This window comes from Schistocerca nitens, chromosome 2 (assembly GCF_023898315.1).
Source record: "Schistocerca nitens isolate TAMUIC-IGC-003100 chromosome 2, iqSchNite1.1, whole genome shotgun sequence".
NCBI classification, from domain to species: Eukaryota; Metazoa; Arthropoda; class Insecta; order Orthoptera; family Acrididae; genus Schistocerca; species Schistocerca nitens.
This window is the reverse complement of record NC_064615.1, coordinates 509,225,714-509,248,338: the sequence shown is the minus strand read 5'-3', so window position 1 is coordinate 509,248,338 and position 22,625 is coordinate 509,225,714. Positions and strand designations below refer to the sequence as shown.

The 22,625-nt window shown below is 38.3% G+C and overlaps 1 protein-coding gene across 2 annotated transcripts in view; it reads right to left on the bottom strand.

The window, feature by feature from the left end:
• LOC126236485 (uncharacterized protein KIAA0513) overlaps positions 1-22,625 on the bottom strand; it is a 273,756-nt gene that overhangs the window by 82,316 nt on the left and 168,815 nt on the right. For both annotated transcript variants that reach the window (XM_049945828.1, XM_049945829.1), the window contains 2 exons: positions 12,826-12,924; positions 7,201-7,370 (listed from right to left, as the gene is read on the bottom strand). In XM_049945828.1, coding sequence (XP_049801785.1) covers positions 7,201-7,370; positions 12,826-12,924 — 269 coding nt within the window. The remainder of the gene's footprint in view (positions 1-7,200; positions 7,371-12,825; positions 12,925-22,625) is intronic.

Here is a 22,625-nt window from a genome sequence, read left to right as displayed (position 1 = left end):
ACAGTAGGCCTACACTTGTACATCTCATTTTTTTATAATTAATCTTTCAATTCTTATTTTGTCATGGGATATTATTAGTACTGTTCAATTGTGTTCATTTTTCTAAAGTTTTCCTTTTTATTGTATTTATTATTCTATAAACGAAGTAGCTATCTAAATCAAGTAATAACAGGGATATGTGAGACATAGTATTGTTAACATCATTTAGTTCTTGGTATTTATGTAGAATGATGTAACACTGCCAAGAGTTTTACTTCCTGGAAAGATGATTATATTAATTAATATTCTAGTTAATGTACGTAAATGTTAAAGCCCAAAGCAAATAAGAAAAAATATTAAAAATAAAGCAAATATGGAAACACTTTTGATTTTATCAAAAGAAGATAATGTTGATAGAAAAATCATTATTGTCATTTTGTTAGTCTAAATTGTCCAGCAAAATTATATCATAAATCTTATAGGAAAGTCATCTGGGTTATAAAATCATAATTATATCCTTAGTCTTAACAGAGAAGTAAACACTAAAGAGTTATATAAGTGATCACAGCTGCAACCACTTCTTCAGTTCAAGACACAGCTATGTCTCAGTTTTGGCACAGTATTTTGCATAATGTTTGCTCAGTCAGACAGTTAATGAAAAGTTTTGTGATGGAGAAGTGAAGAGACTACAAGTAAATCATGAATGTCAAAACATTTTGGTTGCAAGACAATTATTTCTGATGATGTAAGGGTGCAGCATATTCCAAGAGATCACCTCAATAATTACTACAGTGAAATTCACAACATGCTAATTTGATCAACAATTATTGCCTCCTTTGAGTCATCAAGATAGTGAATTATTTTCTGCTCCAATGCAAAAAGCTAGGTAGCGCAGTAGCCCACTGTATTTGCTTTAGAGAGGACAGTTCAAATCCCCATCCAGCCATGCAGATTTAGGTTTCCCATGATTTTCCTAAATTTCTCCAGGCAAATTCCAGGATGGTTCCTTTCTAAAGGGCATAGCTGATTTTGTTCCCCATCCTTTCCTACTTTGAACTTGTGCTCTGTCTCTAAATGGGATGTTTAAGTCTAAGTATTCTTTCCTTCTCGTGCCTGTTCCAAAGCTTTTATCTTGTACAAGAATCACTGTAAAATAACAAGATGATTGCTACTGTTGGACTCAAACTTTCAAACAGTTTATATCTTAATTGTAAGCAGAAATGTTTCAAGCTTCAAACCTAGCACCTTGTTACAAATGATTTGGCACTAATCACTATGATTTTAATATTCTTGCTTGTACAGGGTATTTCTTTGGGTATTACACTGATACTTCCAAATCTCCTACAGCTATCATCATCTGAATTGAATGGAGAATCATCTAATCTAATTAAAACCTTGTGTGCACACCACATATAGCTAGATATCTGGGTAGCAATCTCTGACGTGTAGTGCACATCTAACCTGTTTAGCAGGCCTTAACAGTTCTCAACTCTATGGCACAAGTCCAAGACATCACAGCCTAGATTGTCGTAGAACCTTTGAAGACTTTGGTTCAAGTATTGCACCTGTTTTGGAACCAGAGGGCCACAATCAGTTCTGAAAAATGGTGCAAGTTGTGAATTTAATTGAAACTCCATGAACAAGGCTAGTCTTTGCAGTGCTCTCTGTCAGTCACTGGAATGATCCAAGTATGATCTTATCCTTTCAAGATTTTTTTGTGGAAACAAAACATAAATTTAAAATAAAAAACTATGTTTGTTTGTAAGTAGAATAATTATGATATTTCCAAAATAAAATCAGTTTTAATGCAAGACACAGAGATGCTGGATTTGCATCTATTTTATTGTGATCATCAAAGCAGTGAGTGAAGAAATATGAGTTTTTAAAATATTCTGTTATTGTTGCCTGAAAATTGTTAAACTCATTTGGTAATTAGGCATGATGATCTACAAGTTTCAACATACTATTCACTTATTGAGGGAATTAAATCAGTTACACAGCACTGTAGTTCATGCTTGCAAGTAGTTTTCCTTTGTTTAAGTTTTTGTTCAACACAATAAACAAACACGTTTTTATCTCGAATCAGTTAATAACAGAAAATTTCATTACCCTCCTAAAAATTTTGGAATTGATGTGACAATTGTCCGTACTTTAGCTTATAAATTTTTGCATGTAGATCATTCTTTCCAGCTAACTTCTAGTGTTAACAATCTCTGTAAACACCTGAATTACCAATGCTGTCTGCAAAAAGGTCATCCTCCAATGACACTCAGTAAATGGAAGAAGGTGCAGATCACACCCATCTACAAGAAAGATAGCAGAAGTGATCCACAAAACTACTGTTGAATATCCTTGACATTTATTTTTTGTAGAGTCTTAATAACATACCCTGAGCTCAAATATAATGAAGTATCTCAAACAGATGACCACCTCCAAGCCAACTATCTTGGATTTGAAATCACTGATCACGTTTTAAATCCAACTTGCAGTTCTCTCACATGACAGAGGGAAAGCCATGCATTAAGGCAGTCAGGTAGATGCGGTATTTCTCGATTTCTGAATGGCATTTGACTCAGTATCACAGCCATGCTTATTATCAAAAGTTCAGTTCTATGGGGAAGTAAGAGAAATTTGTGACTGGGCTGAGGATTTTCTGGTAGCGGTGAAGCAGCGAGTTACTTTGCACAGAGTGTCATTGATAGATGAAAAAGTAACTTTGGGTCTGCCCCAGGGAAGTATATTGGCACCTGTATATTATGCTGTATATTAATGACCCTGTGAATAACACTAATAAAAAACCTCAGGCTTCTGCAGATGTGCAGTTATCTATAGTGAAATACTATCTGAAATAAGATGCACGAATATTTGTTCTGACCATTATAAGATTTGGAGGTTGCACAAAGATTAGCAGCCTGCTTTAAACATTCAACAATGTAAAATTATACACTTCCAAGCCAAAAAAATATAGTAGTATATGACTATAATACCAATTAGTCACAGCTGGAATTTGTCAGTTCATAAATATACCTGACTATAATTATTTGAAGGGATGGACCACATAGTCTCAGTCATAGGTAAAGCAGACGGCAGACAGCAGTTCACTGGTAGAATACTAGGAAAATGCAATCAATCTACATAGGAGACTGTGAACAAAGCACTCATGCAACCCATCCTAAAATATAGCTCAAGTGTGAAGGACCCATTCCAACCACAGAAGATCAATATATGGCGCATAGCACTCCTATGGCCTGGTAAGATGCTTGGTGGGGCCACTGGAGAGTGCTTTGTTTATTTGTTTGTTTGTGGCTCAAAAATGGCTCAAATGGCTCTGAGCACTATGAGACTTAACTTCTGAGGTCATCAGTCCCCTAGAATTTAGAACTACTTAAACCTAACTAACCTAAGGACATCACACACATCCATGCCCGAAGCAGGATTCGAACCTGCGACCGTAGTGATCATCCTGTTCCAGACTGTGGCACCTAGAACTGCTCAGCCACACCGGCTGGCTGTGTTTTGTGTGTGTGTGTGTGTGTGTGTGTGTGTGTGTGTGTGTGTGTGTGTGTGTGTGTGTCCTTTTGCTAGAAAAAATAGGTAGTGCTTAGATGTTAGTGTGAATGATGTTTTCTCTTATGTGTTTCTGTACTCCTCGCATTGATCTGCTACAGGTGAGTTATTTGACATCTACTGTTATAGTAGTATAATTTATACATCATAAAATAAACTCACACAATCCTTAAAAAAATGTATTTCCAGATTAAGATACTGATCATTCTAACAAACAATGGAAAATCTACGATGGAATGTCGTGAAAAGGAAAGTTGCTACTCACCATATCGTGGAGATGCTGAGTCATAGATAGGCACAACAAAAGGACTGTCACAAATAACAGCTTTTGGCCAGTAATACCTTCCTCAAAATTAGACAAAAAACATACACATACACACACGCAAACACAACTCATGCGCACATGACCGCAGTCTGGTGGATTCAATTGCCTGAGACTGCAGTCGTGTGTGTGAGCAGCATTTGCCTGAGTGTGTATGTTTGTGTTTATCATGTAATTTTGACAAAGACCTTACTGGTTGAAATCTTTTATTTGTGACAGTCCTTTTTTTGTGCCTATATGTTACTCAGTATCTCCGCTATACACCGATCATTCTATTATACATTACTGTAAGGGTATGTGTGTGCATGCACAACAATGCTGCGACTGAAGTTCAGTTGATAGAGTGGAGTGAGGGGTTGTGTTGGGTGGAGGGGGATAAAAGAGGCAGCAAGCAGAAGGGAGGGTTAGGGACAGAGGGCTGATGACCCACAGAGTGCCAGCAGATGTACAAGATAGAAATGCAATATATGGACAGCAGAACTGGTAAGTTCAAGTAGCGCAGAATGATGGTGACATAAGGGAGTGGATTGAGAGTGAGTGAGAGAATGGAGGAAAAGTCAGAGGGCATGGCTGTGTGGGGGTTAGCAGAGATTGAGGCCAGGAGGATTAGAGAAACAAGGGATTTGTTGCAAGGATAACTCCCATCTACATAGTTCAGAACAGCTGGTAGTGGGAGGAAAAATCCAGAAGGCACAGGTTGTGAAGCAACTATTGAAATTGAAGGTATTGTGCTCAGCAGTATGTTCCATCACTGGGTAATCAACTCTGCTCTTGGCCACAGTTTGGCAGTGGCTATTCACTTCAGTTGGACAGTTGCTTGGTGGTCAAGCCCACTTAAAATGCTGGGCAGAAATTGTACAAGAGCTGATATATGAAATGGCTACTTTCACAGGTAGCTCTGTCTCTGATGGGATAGGATCAGGCTGTGATGGGACTCAAGTGGACTGTACTATGTGGGTGAATAGAACAGGTCTTGCACTTGAGCCTCACGCCAAATGGTGGGCAGTAATTGCAGCAGAGCTGATGTATGAGATGGCTTCTATTGCAGGTAAGTCTGTCTCTGATGGTATAGAATCAACGCTGTGACAGGACTGGATTGGAGTAGAATTACTGTGTGGGTGAATAGGACAGGTCTTGTACTTGAGCCTTCCACAGGGATATGATGCATATGACATGGAATAGGGAGTTTTTGTGGAATAGGGATGGATCAGGATACTGTGTAGGTTGGGTGCTTGGCAAAATATCGCTTTAGGAGGGAACAGAATGATTGTGGGTAGGCTGTCCCATATTTTCGAGGTCAGTGATAGCTAGTTGAAGCCTTGCTGAAGGATACAGTTTTGGTGTACCAGTCTGGGACAATATTGGACAATGAGGCAATGGGCAGGGGAATGGAGGATGGGGGGTGCTCCTATGCAGCTGGTTCTTGGGGATGGTGGGAGTATTAAGTATGTGTTAATATATGACAGGTGAAATCTATTTGTGGACTAGCTTGGGGTGTTAATGTCTCTCTGTGAAGGCCTTAGTGAGACCTTCAGCATACTGGGCAATGGAATGGTGGCCAGTCTATAAGGGATGATTTTTCTGGTTTGGAAGGTATGACAGCTGTCAGAATGCAGGTACTGTTGGTTTATGGGCTTGACATGGACAGAAGTATGGACAGACCCATGAGAGAGGTGGAGGTCAATGTCTAGAAAGGTGGCACATCAAGCTGAGGAAGACCAGGTGAATCAAATGGGAAAGAAGGTTTTGAGGTTGTGAAGGAATTAGCATAGCGTTCCTTGGCCCTGGGTCCAAATTATGAAGATATCATTAATGAACCTGAATCAGACAAGGGTTGGCGGTTTTAGGAAGTTAAGAAGATTTTCTAGATGATCCATAAACAGATTAGCATAGGGGGTACCATGCCAGTGCCCATGGCTGTGCTGCTGATTTATTTATACAAGGTTTAACAAGTTTAAGTGCAGATACATCCACTGATGAATGAGAATGGTGTACTGAACAACATTACATCAGCATTTGTATCATTTACTGACTGATAATTATAACTATTACAGTCATACATTTTTAGGTTGAGTAGTACCTCCAAGTACATGTGACACAAGCAAGACATTAATGATCATTTTCCTCTGGGAAGCAGGTCAGGTACTGAAATGTCTACTTATGGATGCAAGACAGATAGTCTATACTGACAGGTGCAGTCCACATTTTGGCTCAGTTACAATCATGCCGAAAACATTAGGTCATATAGTTTCTCATGTATTTGTGGGAAGATGGTTAATACAGAGAAAAAACAACAAAGACATTGATGTGAGTACATATTAAGGTATCACATATAAAATATCTGCACTTATACCCATTATATACCATATATCTGCCCCTCAAAGGACAAGTAGTTATGTGTGAGGATGCAATTAGTTAGAGGTTTAAGGAATGAGGTGGTGAATTTGGAGTTGAAAGGATTCTGGGAGTGGTAGTGTTTGACAGCAACAAGGCCACAAGCATGAGGGTTATTGGTGTATAGGAGGTGGCATCAACAGTGATGAATAGTGGTCCAGGTAATAATGGCGTGAGGATGGCAAAAGTTGGTAAAGGACATAGTTTGTATTTTTAATACAAGAGGATAGGTACAGGAAATTGGTTGCAAGTGTCTGTCAATAAGAACAGATATTCTTTCAATGGGAACATAGCAACCAATTACAATGGGGCATCCAGGATTGTTTGGGTTTTTGGTTTTGGGTGGAAGCATGCAGAGGTAATTGGAGTGAAGAGGGAGATGGATCTGGGGGAAAGGTTTTAGGATGGGCCAAAGGATTTGAATGGTGATTTGAGGTTATGTTGGACTTCTGGGATAGGATAATTATGGCTTGGCTTGCAAAGGAAGGAGTCAGACAGCTGGTGGATGCCTTCTGTTATGTAATCACTGTGATCTATCTTGATGGTGATGAAGCTCCTGTCTGCAGGGACGATGACTAAATCAGGGTCTGTCTTGAGGTTGTGGATGGCTGTTCGTTCTTTATTTGTGAGGTTTGTGTTCTTGGGAGCGGTCCTTTGGAAAGCTGGAGAGGTCATGTAGGAGGTGAGGAATAAGATAACCAGATAATATTCTGCCAGAGGTTTCCGTACAATTTTTGTAAGTTAAAATAGACTAGTAGCTCAGAATGATGAAGAGCTATATTCTGTTGGACACTGTTGGTGCATAGTTATTTTGTTTGTGAGAGAAATGAATGAAGGAGATACTATTACTGACAGAAAAGGAGAATCTTATATTATTTACAGTACTGGTAATTATTGTGAGAGTAAGAACTGAACATAATTATGATACAATAAAATACCTGTGCCAGTTGTCCAAATTTAGATTTCTGTTCTAGTGATATGGAGGAGCTGTCTCTGAATAAGTCTGCTACAAATTTACGCATGAATTCAACAGATTCAGCCAAAATTTCATCAGACTGACTTTCATAGCTTAGGCTGGAGGCCCAAGATTGTACTGAACCTTCAGACCCTGAAAGATAAAAATGCTGTTTCATTTATCAGAATAAATTACTTTGTATTCGATATAATGTATAATTAAAATATTTGTCCCCTTTCTTTGTCTAAAACAGTAATCAGCACATTTTACAATTCAGCACCTTATATATCTGGCTTACGCGGATAAGAATCAATTTAAATGATGGATTAATATTCATGTATGGTATTGAAAATACACTATTGGCCATTAAAAATGGAGCATCATGAAAATGTTATGTAACAAATACCAAATTGAAATGGTGTGTTCTACATGCTTGGATATTCAAATGATCAGATTTCAGCACAGCCACACAAAGCAAGTAGGAGTAATTCCATCTATATTTGGTATATAGAAAAAGATTATGCAGTGGGTTTCTCATTCAGAAATTGCATTTGAATCTTGATTATTTTATGTAAAGCTTGAGCTTTCAACAGTGGGTAGCAAGAAGGTGCTTAAAACATCAATGTAGGCCTATGCTGTGATATTGCCATGCAAAACAACAAGGGGTGTAAGCCCCTCCATGAAAAACATGACCACACCATAACACCACCACCTCCAAATTTTACTGTTGGCACTACACACACTAGCAGATGACGTTCACCAGGCATTCACCATACCGACACTCTGCCATTGGATTGCTACATCGAGTACCATGATTTGTCAACCCACACAATATTTTTCCACTGTTCAATCAATCACCAAATGAGGCATTGTTTGGCATTTACCAATGTGACGTGTGGTTTACGAGCATACGCTTGACCATGAAATCCAAGTTTTCTCACCTCCCGCCTAACTGTCATAGTAACTGCAGTGGATCCTGATGCAGTTTGGAATTCCTGTGTGATGTTCTGGATAGAAGTCTGCCTATTACACATTACAACCCTCTTCAACTGTCAGTGTCTCTATTAGTCAACAGACGAAGTCGCCCTGTACTGTTTGTGCTGTACATGTCCCTTCAAATTTCCACATCACTATCATGTCGAAAACAGTAGACTAGGGATGTTTAGGAGAGTGGAAATCTCATGTACAGATGTATGATGCAAGTGACACCCAATCACCTGACCACATTCGAAGTCCATGAGTTGCACAAAGCACCCCATTCTGCTCTCTCACGATGTCTAATGACTACTGAGGCCACTGTATGGAGTACCTGGCAGTAGGTGGCAGCATAATACACCTAAAATGAGAAATGTATGTTTTGGGGGATGTCTGGATACTTTTGATCACATAGTGTACGTCTTGTGTCTAAACAGTAAACATCTAGTACTATGTATTGGAATATAACATTGATGTGTCATTATTGGGGTCTACTGTACTGCAATATCATTGCTTGTGTTAAGATCCCATGACTATCAAGTGAATATGAAACTGATGGCTTCAGGAGGTCATACTTAGTGTCATGCAGTATCTCTGGAGCCCTGCCTGGCTAGTGCTCAAGAAGTCCAATTACAAGACAAGTGTGATAATGTCTGGAGCACCACTGACTGCCAGCAAGGTGACCATTGTTGTGGTTTCTCTTGACATGGCAGCAGAGAGCACTACAGCAACAGTGGCATACCCCAACTACAACACTGTGCACAGGTCTAACATCTTGCCGTTTTTTCGTATAAATGCCACATATGTGTACAGCATCAAAGTAAAAATATTTATGTCTAGAGGCTCACACATTGTGAGACTTCATATGTCATCATTATAGGGGTCCAGTATATAGTGTGATGGTGTGGGGTGTCATGGGATTCACATCACGATCACCTCTGGTTTGCGAAGTCGGTAATTTGGATGGCAGCCATTACAGCTCTGATGTGTTAAGGCATTGGTTGTGCCATCTCTTTGAGATCTCTATGACATTATCTTTCAACAAGATAATGCAAGACTGAATGCTGCCCTTGCTATTCTAAGATACCTCAACATAGAGGGTGTTTGACTGTTGCTCCGGCCAACACTATGTCCAGATCTCGCACCCACTGAAAACATCTGGAAATGGGTCACTGAGAATAGCATCCCACCACTCATCAGCTACTTTATTAAAAACTCAGGCACAGATTTGAAGCAGCACAAAATGACGTACCCGTATTTGTCATTCGAGATCAGTTCAACTTGATGCCAAACCACATTCATGCCATTGTTGAAATCGAAGGAAGCAGCTCTACATTGTAAATTTTTCACCATGTATACCCCCAGATTACCTAAAAATTTAATAATATATTATTTCTACTATACTGTATATGTACAACAAGTAAAATTTCCATTATTTGCAGTTCCTTCTTGGTGTTCCAATTTTAATGGCCAACAAAGTAATTATTTATCATGTAATTACAAAAAACACCTATTGTGTACAGCTAAAATACCACTTACAGGAAAGAAATGCCCAATGATTCAGCAGTTCAGCACAATAAAGACTTAAATATAGCTATGTATATGTGTGTGGACAAAAAGAATTGAAAAAAAAATATTAAGTGCCTAGATGTGGAGTATCACAATACAGAAATGTGTCAAGTATAATATAAAGATAAATAAAATAAATAGATGCATTAAAAATAACCACCAATGGCTGCAACATCTTCAGAATCATGTGTAAAAGATAATGGAATTTCTTTCCCCAGGGAAGACAGAAGAAATGTGTGCAGCCATTTCAAATTTACAGGTAGTTAATGAACAGTCTGATCAAGTAGGAGACACACTTACATGTCTAGCATCCAACTTCATCTTCACCTTTACTCACAACTTACTGCTCTGTCACATGTTTGCTCCGTTTTTTGCATGTAGATGTTTGTTTGAATACATTCCAGAAAAATGGCATTGCAGGGTTATAGAAATGCTATACATTTTACCATGTGCAATAAGCAAAGACCATGAACCATACCAAACCAACTGAAAATTCATGTTTTTCACAGACAAGCAAATGTAAGACCTAAAATTAACATATAAATCTGTATAGAACAAGCACAAATCATGGAAGTGTAGATCAGATTGAAGCAAGCAAAAAAGCTTCAAACAGAAGAATGTAATGTTAAGAGAATGTAAATGAAGAAATGGGAAAAAGAAAGAATTATAAACGTTTGGAGTGAGTTGCTCAAATGAAAACAAAGATAACATCAAAAAATGCATGTCACAATATGCTTACTGAGTGTTCAGCTTCTTCTTAGACCTGCTTGTGGCTTTACTAGCTCTTACAAAGAGCTAATAAATTATCCTGATCTTTTCAGACGAAGTACAAGACTTCTTTTGAGAAGTAGCCAATTTGTGAGACATGTTTATGTATTTCAAAAACTTAATTGAGCACCAAGAATATTACGACCAGTGCATCTAATAGGTTTGTTACTCAGCTAGGTACTCACACCAACTTCTTTTAACTGAAACAAGTATTTTAAAAAAATGGTTCAAATGGCTCTAAGCACTATGGGACTTAACATCTGAGGTCATCAGTCCCCTAGACTTAGAACTACTTAAACCTATCTAACCTAAGGACATCATACACATCCGTGCCCATGGCAGGATTTGAACCTGCGACCGTAGCAGCAGTGCGGTTCCAGACTGAAGCGCCTAGAACTGCTCGGCCACAACGTCCAGCAGTATTTTAAAAGTTTTTAAAGATGTCTATAAACAAGTCACAATGTTCCCATTTATTGGGAGCAAGTGTTCACTGAAATCCACACTTTTGACCCATGAGGTGCATGATTTTCTTCATACCTGAAAAATTTGAAGGGCATAACATCAAATCAATTTTATCACTGCCTGTTTCAGAACCACAGAAACACAGTGCTGTACCTCTGTTAAATACTACACCTAGAGAGGAACATACATCATGAATAGATGCACATAATACTACCATAGACCATACCTTTTTTGGTATCTTTTGTAACAACCATATGTACCCTCAGTATAAAACTGTCATCAACTCTTCTGTACTGATTGGTGACATATCACTAGTAGTAATTCTTACACAAGCCATTACATTCTCTGGATCATGGGGTTCCGGGTTTGATTACCGCCTGGGTTGGGTATTTTCTCTGCCCAGGGAATGGGTGTTTGTGTTGTCCTTGTCATTTCATCATCATTCGTGAAAGTGGCTAGATCGGACTGTGTGAAGAGTGGGACTTTGTACAGACACTGATGACCATGCAGTTGAGCACCACACAAACCAAACATCATCATCATCATCATCATCATCTTACATGAGTTTGTTTGGTAACTCTCACTTTATAAGTGACTGATCATTTTAGCAATCAGAATGTAGGAATGTTAGTTTACTTTGCCAACTTCCTCTCAGTTACAGATAGAGCAAGTTTTATGTCAATTCTATACTTAGCTTGAGATATATGTTGTACAAAAACAAGCAGTAAGGTTTATATGTGTCAAACATTTCAAGTCCCCTAAAGATGGCTAGTCAAACAATAAGGCATAGTCTAACAACAGACTACTTTTTTCATGAGCAAATGTACTGATTTTGAAAAACCAGGTGGCACATTCCACTTCCTATAAGAAATCATTAACAAAGATAAAAAGTTAGTCATCAGCTGCACACTTTACCAGTTCTGACAGTTTTAACTGTTGTCTTCAGAATTGAAATAGGTTCAAATCACTGGTAAGCCAATGCCAATATAAGAATCGGAGGGCAGTGTCCTTTGCTACAGAGTCAATAAAACGGAGTGACATCTCTAACAGTATATGATACGTGTGATGAAAACTGCACATTGTATGTAGTATGTGTGAGAAAAGCCACCCACCAAACTGATACAAAGGGTTTTTTTTTTTTGTGCAGCAGATAACTGACTTTTTATCTTTGTTGAAATATTCTGCAGCTGCTGATCTACAGCTTTGAACAGAATCATAGATATCATTAATATCATCCATGCAACTTGACCTAAATTAACTAAGCAGGTTCTATCTAACTGACAGCACATCTTCACACAAATAGGATGTTATGCAATAGGAAGCATATTTCATTCAAGTAGGCAAATCATGTACACTCTTCCCTTTTCCAATTATAAGCTGCCCCCATCATTTCAGATGTTGGCAAGTCTTTATTGTTTCTACTTCAAGGCTATCATGATCTCAAAGGGACCTTGCATCCAATAGATGTACATGATCAAATGTAGCACACCATTAAAGACAGAGCCTCAGGTCAGTTGGAGAAAGATAGGGGATATAAGCTTTCTTGAGATGTTTGGGAAAGTATCACAGCATTCACTGAACATAATTTAGGAAAGCCACTAAAAATCAAAATCAGACTGATTGGATGAGGACCTGAATACTGCTTCTTAACAAATCCAGTTCCCTGAACAATGCATTGCTATCTCAGGGACTCCCCATTTAAACAACATACTCACTCTTGACTCAAGAAGCAAAACGCAGCTAAACTATTGATCTAACAGTGATATGCTCAGATAAATTGGTGGATACAATTTTGATGACGCAGAGCTTTTAGCATGTTTTCAATATCCTTTACCTGATCTGATCCAGTACTTTTTGCCATCATGGTCAGAATCTATGCTCGTACTGGGTCCATAGCCATCACCATCACTTGCTGAACCACTGCTTGGTGCCTCTGTGAAATTCAGAATGAAGATAATAAATTAGAACACATGCAGGCTGCATCAGTTATTTTAAAAATATTACACATATAAATGTAAAATTTTGTTTGTGAGGTTGTAACTGCTGTCTTCATAGTGTTTTCCAAAAGGTAATGCGGGCAACACCAATTTCACATGCAACTGACTGAGTGCTGTGATTTTTGGAACTTCTCCTGGCATAATTCCTGATGAAATAGTTCAGATGTCAGTGATCAAGGGAACAACAGTTCAACAAGTAACCATGTTGCTATCGTCAGGGATGTGATGAAAAGTTTGCATAAGAAGTGGTGCAGGGCTTGTGTCTCCTCCCTCCACTCTGACCTGGCTCTCTCTCTGCAGTTTGCATCCAGGTGAGGGCATGGGGCCAGCATCTTCCTCCTCCCATCAAAACAATGCTCCGTATGGGGTTTGCACTTAGAGATGCACATAATGATGGTAACTTGATTGCTTGCAGAAATATTTTGCCTGTTGGAAAATGATGTGCAGCTGTTCACCCGTGAACTATTTTGTCATGACTGATTTCTAATTCCACATGAGAAAGCTCTTGCTCTTCTGAGTTGCAAGTCAAAATAAATTGTTACCTTTCTCAGTTATTGTATTGTGGTACCAGTTGCTCCATTTCCCTCAAACACTGAAACATTCTTGGAAACATGGTGTGTGTCAGATGCTTCCTGCATGGGTACTCTGCCTGATGTAATATGTCACAGTCAGCACAGTTTCAGTTTGCTTGTCCACATGAAAATCATGTCTGTTAGTTCTGTAATGGGACACAATGCCATATGGCTAGGGGTGAGAGACTTCAGGTTGTGAATCCAAACTGCAGTCTTACAGACCTCTGTATCAAGACCGACCACGTCAGTACACTTAACACTCAATATGCAGTGCATTAGTGAAATTTCCTGGGCTCATTCCTAATTATGTACACGGCTTTGTTGGTCAGGCTTGTCTACCTCATGATGTTACAGCCATATACATAATAAATCAAATTGTTACATTGTTCAAACAATGAACAATTCATAAATTCTTGCATTCTGTGGCAGAATTATCTCACAACACACTTGGTTTTATAGCTCTCAAGTTGGTTGTTACAACCCAAAATTTCTTATTTCCAAGTGTTACACTATAACTCCTGCATCAATTAAGAAAGTTTTTATCAAGATTATAGATACACCCTTTATAAGGATGAGTAATTAGGTCACACCAACAGTTAAGCTTGGCACAGCATCCATTACGAATCATATAGCCACATGATTGTATACTGCTGGCATTTTGGAATTAAGAGTGATATAAATGTTTCCATAGGCCTTAAAGGTGTTATCTGCATTGTTTGTTTGAGAACATAGAGAGACTCCACTGTCATTAGTGTTCTCATACCCTACTAGAAGACAACCTTTTTGCTTTGGTCAGTGCTTCTCTTTTTGTCCTTTCACTGCAGCATTTATGCATCAAGGAAAAAAACAGACATTAGTTAAAAGGGAGCTAAGTGCTACTGCAATATGCAATATATTGATCAAGGCAGCCAAGAACTATATCAGGTTAATAGCCAATATTAGTGTTTACACACAGCACTAGTGATGACTTAAAGAATTTTTTTTTACATTTCTTAACTTTTTCCAGATGCAAACCACAGAATTGTAACAAAATTGCTTGACAATGAATGAGAAAGTAGCATTCAGCACACTTTGTGTGTTTTTATGTTTTTATTTATTCATTTCCTTTTTTTGTCAATTTGGGTAACTATGAGAAAAAGAAAATTTATTCAATTTTATTGTTGAAATATGATAGGAAATCCTTCCCATGCACTGAAACAATCAGGGCCAGATTCACAGATGGCAATATCCTGGGCAAGAGACTTTTTGATCCTCTCCACCCATTACATCCCTCCATCTTGTTTTAGTTTTGACTTCCTGCATTTTTAGTCTTCATATTTTTTAAACTCAAAATTAAGATTCCATTTAAGAAAAATTAAAATAATGGAGTAACTTAAAAGAAATGTATCAGGAACTCTACACTTAACCCATATCTGCCCACAGGGTGAACTAACAGCCCTCTGGAACCCGACAAGGTCTCCTGGGTAGCAGTCTGAGCTGCACAACACATGTGACAGAGAGCAGCATTGAGCATCTGGCAGGCACCTACAGCAACATAGGAGGAAAATGAATATAGGGGCCACAGCTGTAAGCTGCCTAATTTCCTATGTTAGGCAAATGATGGAAATGGACCCAAGCTAAAGATTCTTGCAGTGAATATGTATATGAGTAATTTCAAGTAGTAGTTATTAGTACAAGTTTGTACACATTCATTTTTGGAAAAAGTTTGCAACTGAGTGCTTATAGATGTGAGTATTTCATATGTACTATATTATTTTTTAGTCAAATTTTTGTTATAGTAAATTATAAACATGGTTTAGAGATATGCATACAGATTTATCTTATAGAATTTTTCTACTACATATCAACTGAAATATTTTTTGTGGGTTGATATGACATCTTGGGCATATATTCTGCTTCAAGTTCTTATTATTTTCTTTTTGAGGTCATGACACATGCTTAACTATGAATGAAGTTTTACATGGATCCACGTTATGGAGGTACAGCAGACAGTGACTTTAGGAAAGAGGATTGTGACAGCATAAATGGGCTGAACTGAAATCAGTTACTCTCTCCAGGCAAGATTGTAGTACTGCAATGCAAAAACAGAGGTGATGAGGCCACCATTAGTGAGGTCAGCTCTACTGGTTCTTCTCAAATCTGTGAGCCAATTCCAAAGACATCTGAGACCAGTTCACGCAGGGCATGGTGGTGGCATCATTATCTTGATGAACAACCTCCCTCAGCTGGGCAGTCTGACAGGGCTGACAATGGTTCTGGTCCTTCTTTATGACATGGAAGACAGCACATCAGGCCATGCATAGCTTCCCCAGCAGGATGCCACCTCCAAAAATAGTGCTTATACATACTAATATTATAAGTGTGAAAGACACTCTGTGTCTGTTACGCTTTCATGACTAAACCACTGAATCAATTTCGATAAAATTTGGTATGGAGATAGCTTAGGAAGAACAGAAGCTACTTTAGAAAGTGTGTATTAGAACATATTTATTGATTTGAAGAATATAACAAAAAGCAGGAACAATAATTGCTCTTTGAAAAAGCTGTTTGCTCTTTGACTTTTGAACTTTTTCCTTTTTCATATTTGTGAAATTGCTTTTATGTTTCTCATAATACAGTTCCACACAATGGAATACAATCCTCTACATGTTTAATCCATACTAGTATCAGTTACAAACCCATCACATCTTAGCCACTGAGTGTCATTTGTTTCTTATAACTTATTTGTTGTTTATACAAGCCTCTATATGTTTAATCCATACTAGTATCAGTTACAAACCCATCGCATCTTAGCCACTGAGTGTCATTTGTTTCTTATAACTTATTTTTTGTGTTCACATTTACATGAACAATCAGGGGTTGTCCTCATCATCATCATCATCGACGTGCAAGTCATTGAAGTGGTGTCAAATAAAAAGACTTTCACCAAAATAATGCTTATATGATCCTCAACATGATTAATATGTGCCAATTCAATGCTTTCATGAAAATATTATTAGTGGGAACTTACTCTGACTGTCATATTTTCATGACTAAAGTGCTGAACCAATTTCCATGAAATTCGTTGTGAGATAGCTTGAACCCTGATAGGCTACTTTACAAGATGACAGTGGTGTGGATGGTCAGCGACTCTTAGCTTCTATAGATTATTCTGTGATAGTGCTGATCCAGTGGTATTGTGCACATGGTTTATGACATTGAGTTCCTATACCAGTTGACATAGTTGGAGAGTTTTGGTGGGGAAACAACACTGAAATTGGATGGTAATCCCAAGAACCTTATTTAAAACTATTACTATAAGCTTCACAAATATAACTCTGATTCAACACATAGTTCTAAGCGAGCTCAGTTTGTGAAAATTACTCGAAACCAGCAAACCTCATGTTTTCATGTGTGCCGTAACTTATATGCAGAATATCAGGAGGCCTTAAGAGCTACAGAGGCATTAGAACAGTCACAAGCCAATTGCATTTCAGACACTGAGTATTTCATGCAGCATCCAAGAGCTCGAAGACTCACAGTGGCGGCATCATTTAAAAGTTGTACCACAAACAGAGAGTCATATCTTTACATGTGGAATGTGTGAGGCTTTTGATGAGGCTGCATTTAATTATGGTCTATTAACTGACTATGTTAATTGTAAATTAGTGATCATAGGAGGATGGATCAAAAATGTAGGCACCATAACCATTAAAATGGAAGGGAGAAACAGATAGCATGTGTTGCTTGATGGCATAGTCTCACATCCAGTACTAGATGAGCCAGAGAAACCCCAAAAAACTCTACTTCTGCATGACTGTGTTGAACTGAGGCATTTTAAAATATAATTATAAATATAACACATGCTTTCAGATTCTACATACAGCAAAATTTAATAGAAATACATTCATTATGTACCTACATACTAGCATTGAATTAATTTTTTATACATATGTGTCTACACCACTATATACACAGACATCCCATAAAATTACTAGCTTACTCGCTCACCATCACTCAACATTACAGAACTGCTGATAAGTGAGCAAAGCAATGGGTAACAACTAGTACTCAATGAAAATAGTGAACCAACTGAGTTCTTTGATGTATTTTTGAATGAAGATGTCATAAGACACATTGTAAGGCCACAGTAATGCATGCTACTGAAAAATGTTAACACTAGTTTCTATCATTCAGGAGGCAAAATGCACTGTTTTCTAGGAATATTGATTCTGTTTGATTGTGTGCCTTTACCAGGATGCTGCACTATACTGATTAACCAGAACATTATGAGCACCGACCCACTATTGCTTTAAGTGCATTGAGGTGATAGCAGTGTCATCTGGTGAGGAATGATTATAATTCAGACACACACACACACACACACACACACACACACATTACATGTAGTATCAGTGAGCATGCAACCTGTTTGTAGATGGGAAGGCTTGCAATGTTTCTGTGTTTGACAGATGGCAGACTGTGATGACTCAGAGGTTCGGCATGAGCATTTTGGAAACTGCATGACCTTTTGGGTGTCCAAGGAGCGCTGTCGAAATGTCTTCAACACATGGTGAAATCAAGGTGAAACCAAATGCAGATGTCATAGGGTTGGGGGGTCAGCCTTCATTACAGATGTTTGAGGTTGTAGCCTGGGAAGACTGGTAGAACAGGACACACAGCAAACTGTGGTGGAACTAACATCAGACTTTAATGTTGGGCTGAGTACAAGTGTGTCTGAACACACAGTGCACTGAGCATTCCTAACAATGGCCTCCATGGCTGATAACCCATGCATGTGCCAATGTTAACACCATGACATCAGCAACTGCGACTGAAAAGGGTCCATGGACATTGGCACTGGATGGTGGTTCAGTGGCAAAGGTTTGCACAGTATGATGAATTCAGATACCTTCCTCATCATGCCAATGGGAGGATGTGAATCCGTCGTCTTCCAGGGGAACAGCTCCTTGACATCTGTACTGTGGGATCGAGGCAAGCTCCTTTATGCTCTGGGGAACACTCATATGGGTATCCATGGGCCCAGAGGAGCTAATTCAATGCACCATGATGACCAAGGAGTATTTTACACTGGTTACAGACGAGATACAACCCTTCATGATGACCATGTTTCCCAAAGGCAGTGGCATTTTTCAGCAGGATGATGCGCCATATTACAAAGCCAGGAGTGTGATAGAGTGGTTCGAGGAACATAGTGGCGATTTCCAATTGATGTGCTGGCCCTCCAACTCACCAGATCTGAACCCGACTGAATGTGTCTGGGATGTGATTGAATGTGGTGTCCAAGCTCATTCCCCCCCCCATGGAATTTATGGGAATTAGGTGACATGTGTGTGTGCAGATGTGGTGCCAACTCCCTCCAGCAACCTACCGAGGCCTCATTGCTCCCAAGCCACAATGTGCTGCCACTGTTATCCTTGCCAAAGGTGGATGTACTGGCTGGCTATTAGGTAGGTGGTCATAATATTCTGGCTGATCAGTGTATACCGGGAGGCCAATGGAGATACCCACAATGTTTTAGTGGCCAACTGGATGTGACATAACCAGTTCAAAGGGATGCTGAGGTATTTTCATGTTGCAGATAACAACAATTTACATACAGGTGACAAAATCGTTAAAATTCACCCATTGTTTAACATCATTAAAAAAAATTTCTCGTGTAGCTCTAAGAAAAACTTTACTACCAATAGATCAATGATACTCTATTATGAGTGTCATAGCTGTAAAAAGCATATTCATGGAAAGCTGATCCATTTTGATAACAAAGCATGGGTTGCAACAATGTGTTTAAGGTACTGTTTGCAAGTTTACTTGTATGAGGGAGGATTCGAAGGGCAAGGTACAGGCCTTGGAAAACATGCTGCTGCCAATCTGACACATACAGTAAAGAATGAATATCCAGACCCACAGTTTTCTGTTTATTGTGACAATTTTTTTATGTCCCCAGATTACTAATAACTTTGCAAGGAAGCCATGTGAAAATGATTGGATCTGTTCATCAAAACAGAGCAGACAAATGACCACTAATGGCGATCCAGTCTTGAAAAAACAACCCAGAAGATTTGATTACTTCAGGTTGAGAAACCAAGAATATAGGCACTGTACGATGGGGAACAGCATGGTTACACTATTGTCTAATGAATTTGGAGTACATCCCCTTCAAAAAGCATACTGATATTCAGTTGTTGCTCAACAGAAAATTGATACTGATCAGTCAAAAATTGTACAGCAGTACAGCTTATTTATGAGTGCAGTAGTAGATGCTAATACTTATGCCATAAGAGGCAACAATTGATAGAATCCCATTTTGATTTGGCTAGTTGATGGTACAGTCAACAATTCTTTGTTGCTTGCCAGACCACTAGGGGCAAATGTAGACATAATGGAATTTAACTAGTTTATTGCAAGATCTTTACACCAGAAATATGGCAATCTACAACTTAGGCTGAGTTACAGTGGTAAATGAGGATGACTGTACCTCTTTCTGTAAGAAAACATTTAACTCGACATATTATTCTCACAGGTCAGATCAGAAGAAGATGCACACTTTGTAAAAATAAAATTCTGCAAATGTGCCACAAATGTAATGTGAATTTGTATCACAAATGCTCTGCAGGGATTCATCTATAATGATATCATGTTTTATCTTCCTTTCCTAACTAATATGACTACTTAATAACAGTTCATAACTTTTAATAATAAATACTGATTATCAGATTCCTAATAACAAACACTGATTAGCGTAAAATATGTTATATTTTGATCATTCCTATTTCCGCAGTTTATGACTTCATGTGCCCATGGAGTCATTGTTGACTCACCTAAAAAAAACCTTCTTTCAAACCAACAACTACAAATTGTTATTACAGCTGTTGTCTGTGGTCATTAATGACATTAAAAATAGTTCTGAGGATTGTGAGTTAAAGAAACTGTATCAGAACAAGAGAGGAACAGGCGTAATTTCCATGGTGTCACATTTGGATCAGGATATGCTTACATAGAAGGGAAAAACAATAGTCACTTTTACCTAAGAATACTTACAAATGAAATCTGACTGATGTGGTTTATTCACAGAAATAAAAGTAGTAAATGTATGAACAGCATCTTCATTTTTTCATTCAATGGCTTGTTTCCTATTTTGTGCATCACTTAGCTTCTTCATACTACCCCTCATGTTGGACAGACTATTCTTTTGAAAAAGAATGATGGCTAACATGCACAACAATGACCAGTGAAACAATATCAACTTGGATACAAATTAATGCAAAATACAACCACAGCAATAGGTACCAGTGGTGCAACCAACTGTCCAACTTAACAATGAAGCAAATGACATGCTGGTGACAGTGCTGCAAGCTTACTTTCCATGTTTTCAAAATATACGCAGTTCTTTTTTTTTTTGTGTGTGACCACGTCTACCAAAAATGCAAAGGTTTCTCAGTGCCCCTTCCCTCTCAGTGCCTCAACTCTTCTTAGCCTATTCTTAAATCCAGCTCTAGAAAGATAATAAAATCATAAACTTTGGCTTTAGATATTGCTGTGTGAAGACAGTTTCATTTCATCAGAAATTGTCCCAACCAAGATGTACAAAAGACCAATATTTGTCTATACTACAATATAACAATGCAGTCACATACAAGGAAATTTTTTTTTCTTAATACTAGCAATACCACTGGAAGCCTGTGCTCACCTGTTCAGTCGAGAGCATTCTCACAGCGAGCGCGCGCACACACACACACACACACACACACACACACACACACACACGTGCGCGCGCACCTGTATCTACTTAGCACTTCCTTCAAGAAGTTGCTCTTATGTTCTATAGGTAATTCCATCAGTATCAGCAATAGATATGGAACGGTCCAAGAACTGATATCATCTGTGCAGTACATTTCATAAACACTTGGTCACCGACATGTCTGAAATCTTTAACTCTGAGGTAGACCAAATATCAGCAATAATATTTAGTTAATATTTAATTAAGGGTATACGGAATGAGTTTTTCGATGAAAAAATCGATTTTTGGGTAAATGAATTTTAGAAAAATTTAGACTCTCCCATTTAATACCATGTATAAAATATTAGGCTGACGTGAATAGAACTATTTTAAATAATTTTTTAAAAAAATTTCGACACACGATGTTCCGCACCTTGTATATGAGACGCGAAATATACCTGATATAGACAGCCTTGCCAGAGATATAATTGAGCACAAGAGAGTTAGCTTTTCTGTTGGCTACACTGCTAGACAGTTGACAATAGATTCTGCACCATTTGTATTGTTTCCTTAGTGAGTACATCCATGTCATTGTTGTGAAAGTCGTATGTGGAGAAGTCATTGAGTTTTCTTTCCTTCAACATGCCAAGACCTAGTCTGAAGGTATTTAGAAAGTGTGTACATTGGCGCAAGAAAGTAAAGTGTACTAAAAATTCGTCTGATTCATCTTCATCAGTAGCTGATGTCCCAGTAGCGACTAACCTCAACACTGGTAGTGATACATTGAGTGATGCTGCTGCCACTACACCGGAAAGTGCTTCAAGAAGAAAACTAGCTGGAATTGAAGAAGAATACAAGAAACTAAATGCTGGGACTACTAAATATGAGGTAATTAACGTCTCTTTATTATCAGACGTTTTGGAGAACAATGTGTGCTGCAAACAATGTGGAAAATGTGGTGTTTCATTGAAAACAAACTTACATGTAGGACTTGCTTGTGAATTAGAGTTGATGTGCAGTTATTGCAAACACAGTGTTACTTTCTTCAATTCCTCACATGTTACTGCAGATACAGGTAAACTATACGATATAAACATTAGACTGTTTATGGATTACGGTGTATAGGAAAGGGCAGGGCTGCAGGTGCCATGTTGTGTGGTGTGATGAACCTCCCTCCTCCACCTTCAAAATTTAACAAACACATAATTGCAATAGGCTCTGCTGTAGAAGATGTGGCACAGGAAAACATGAAAGATGCTGTTGAGGAAGCAGTTGTTGGAAATAATAATAGCAGAGACTTGTCCATAGCTTTTGATGGAAGCTGGCAGAAGAGAGGCCACACATC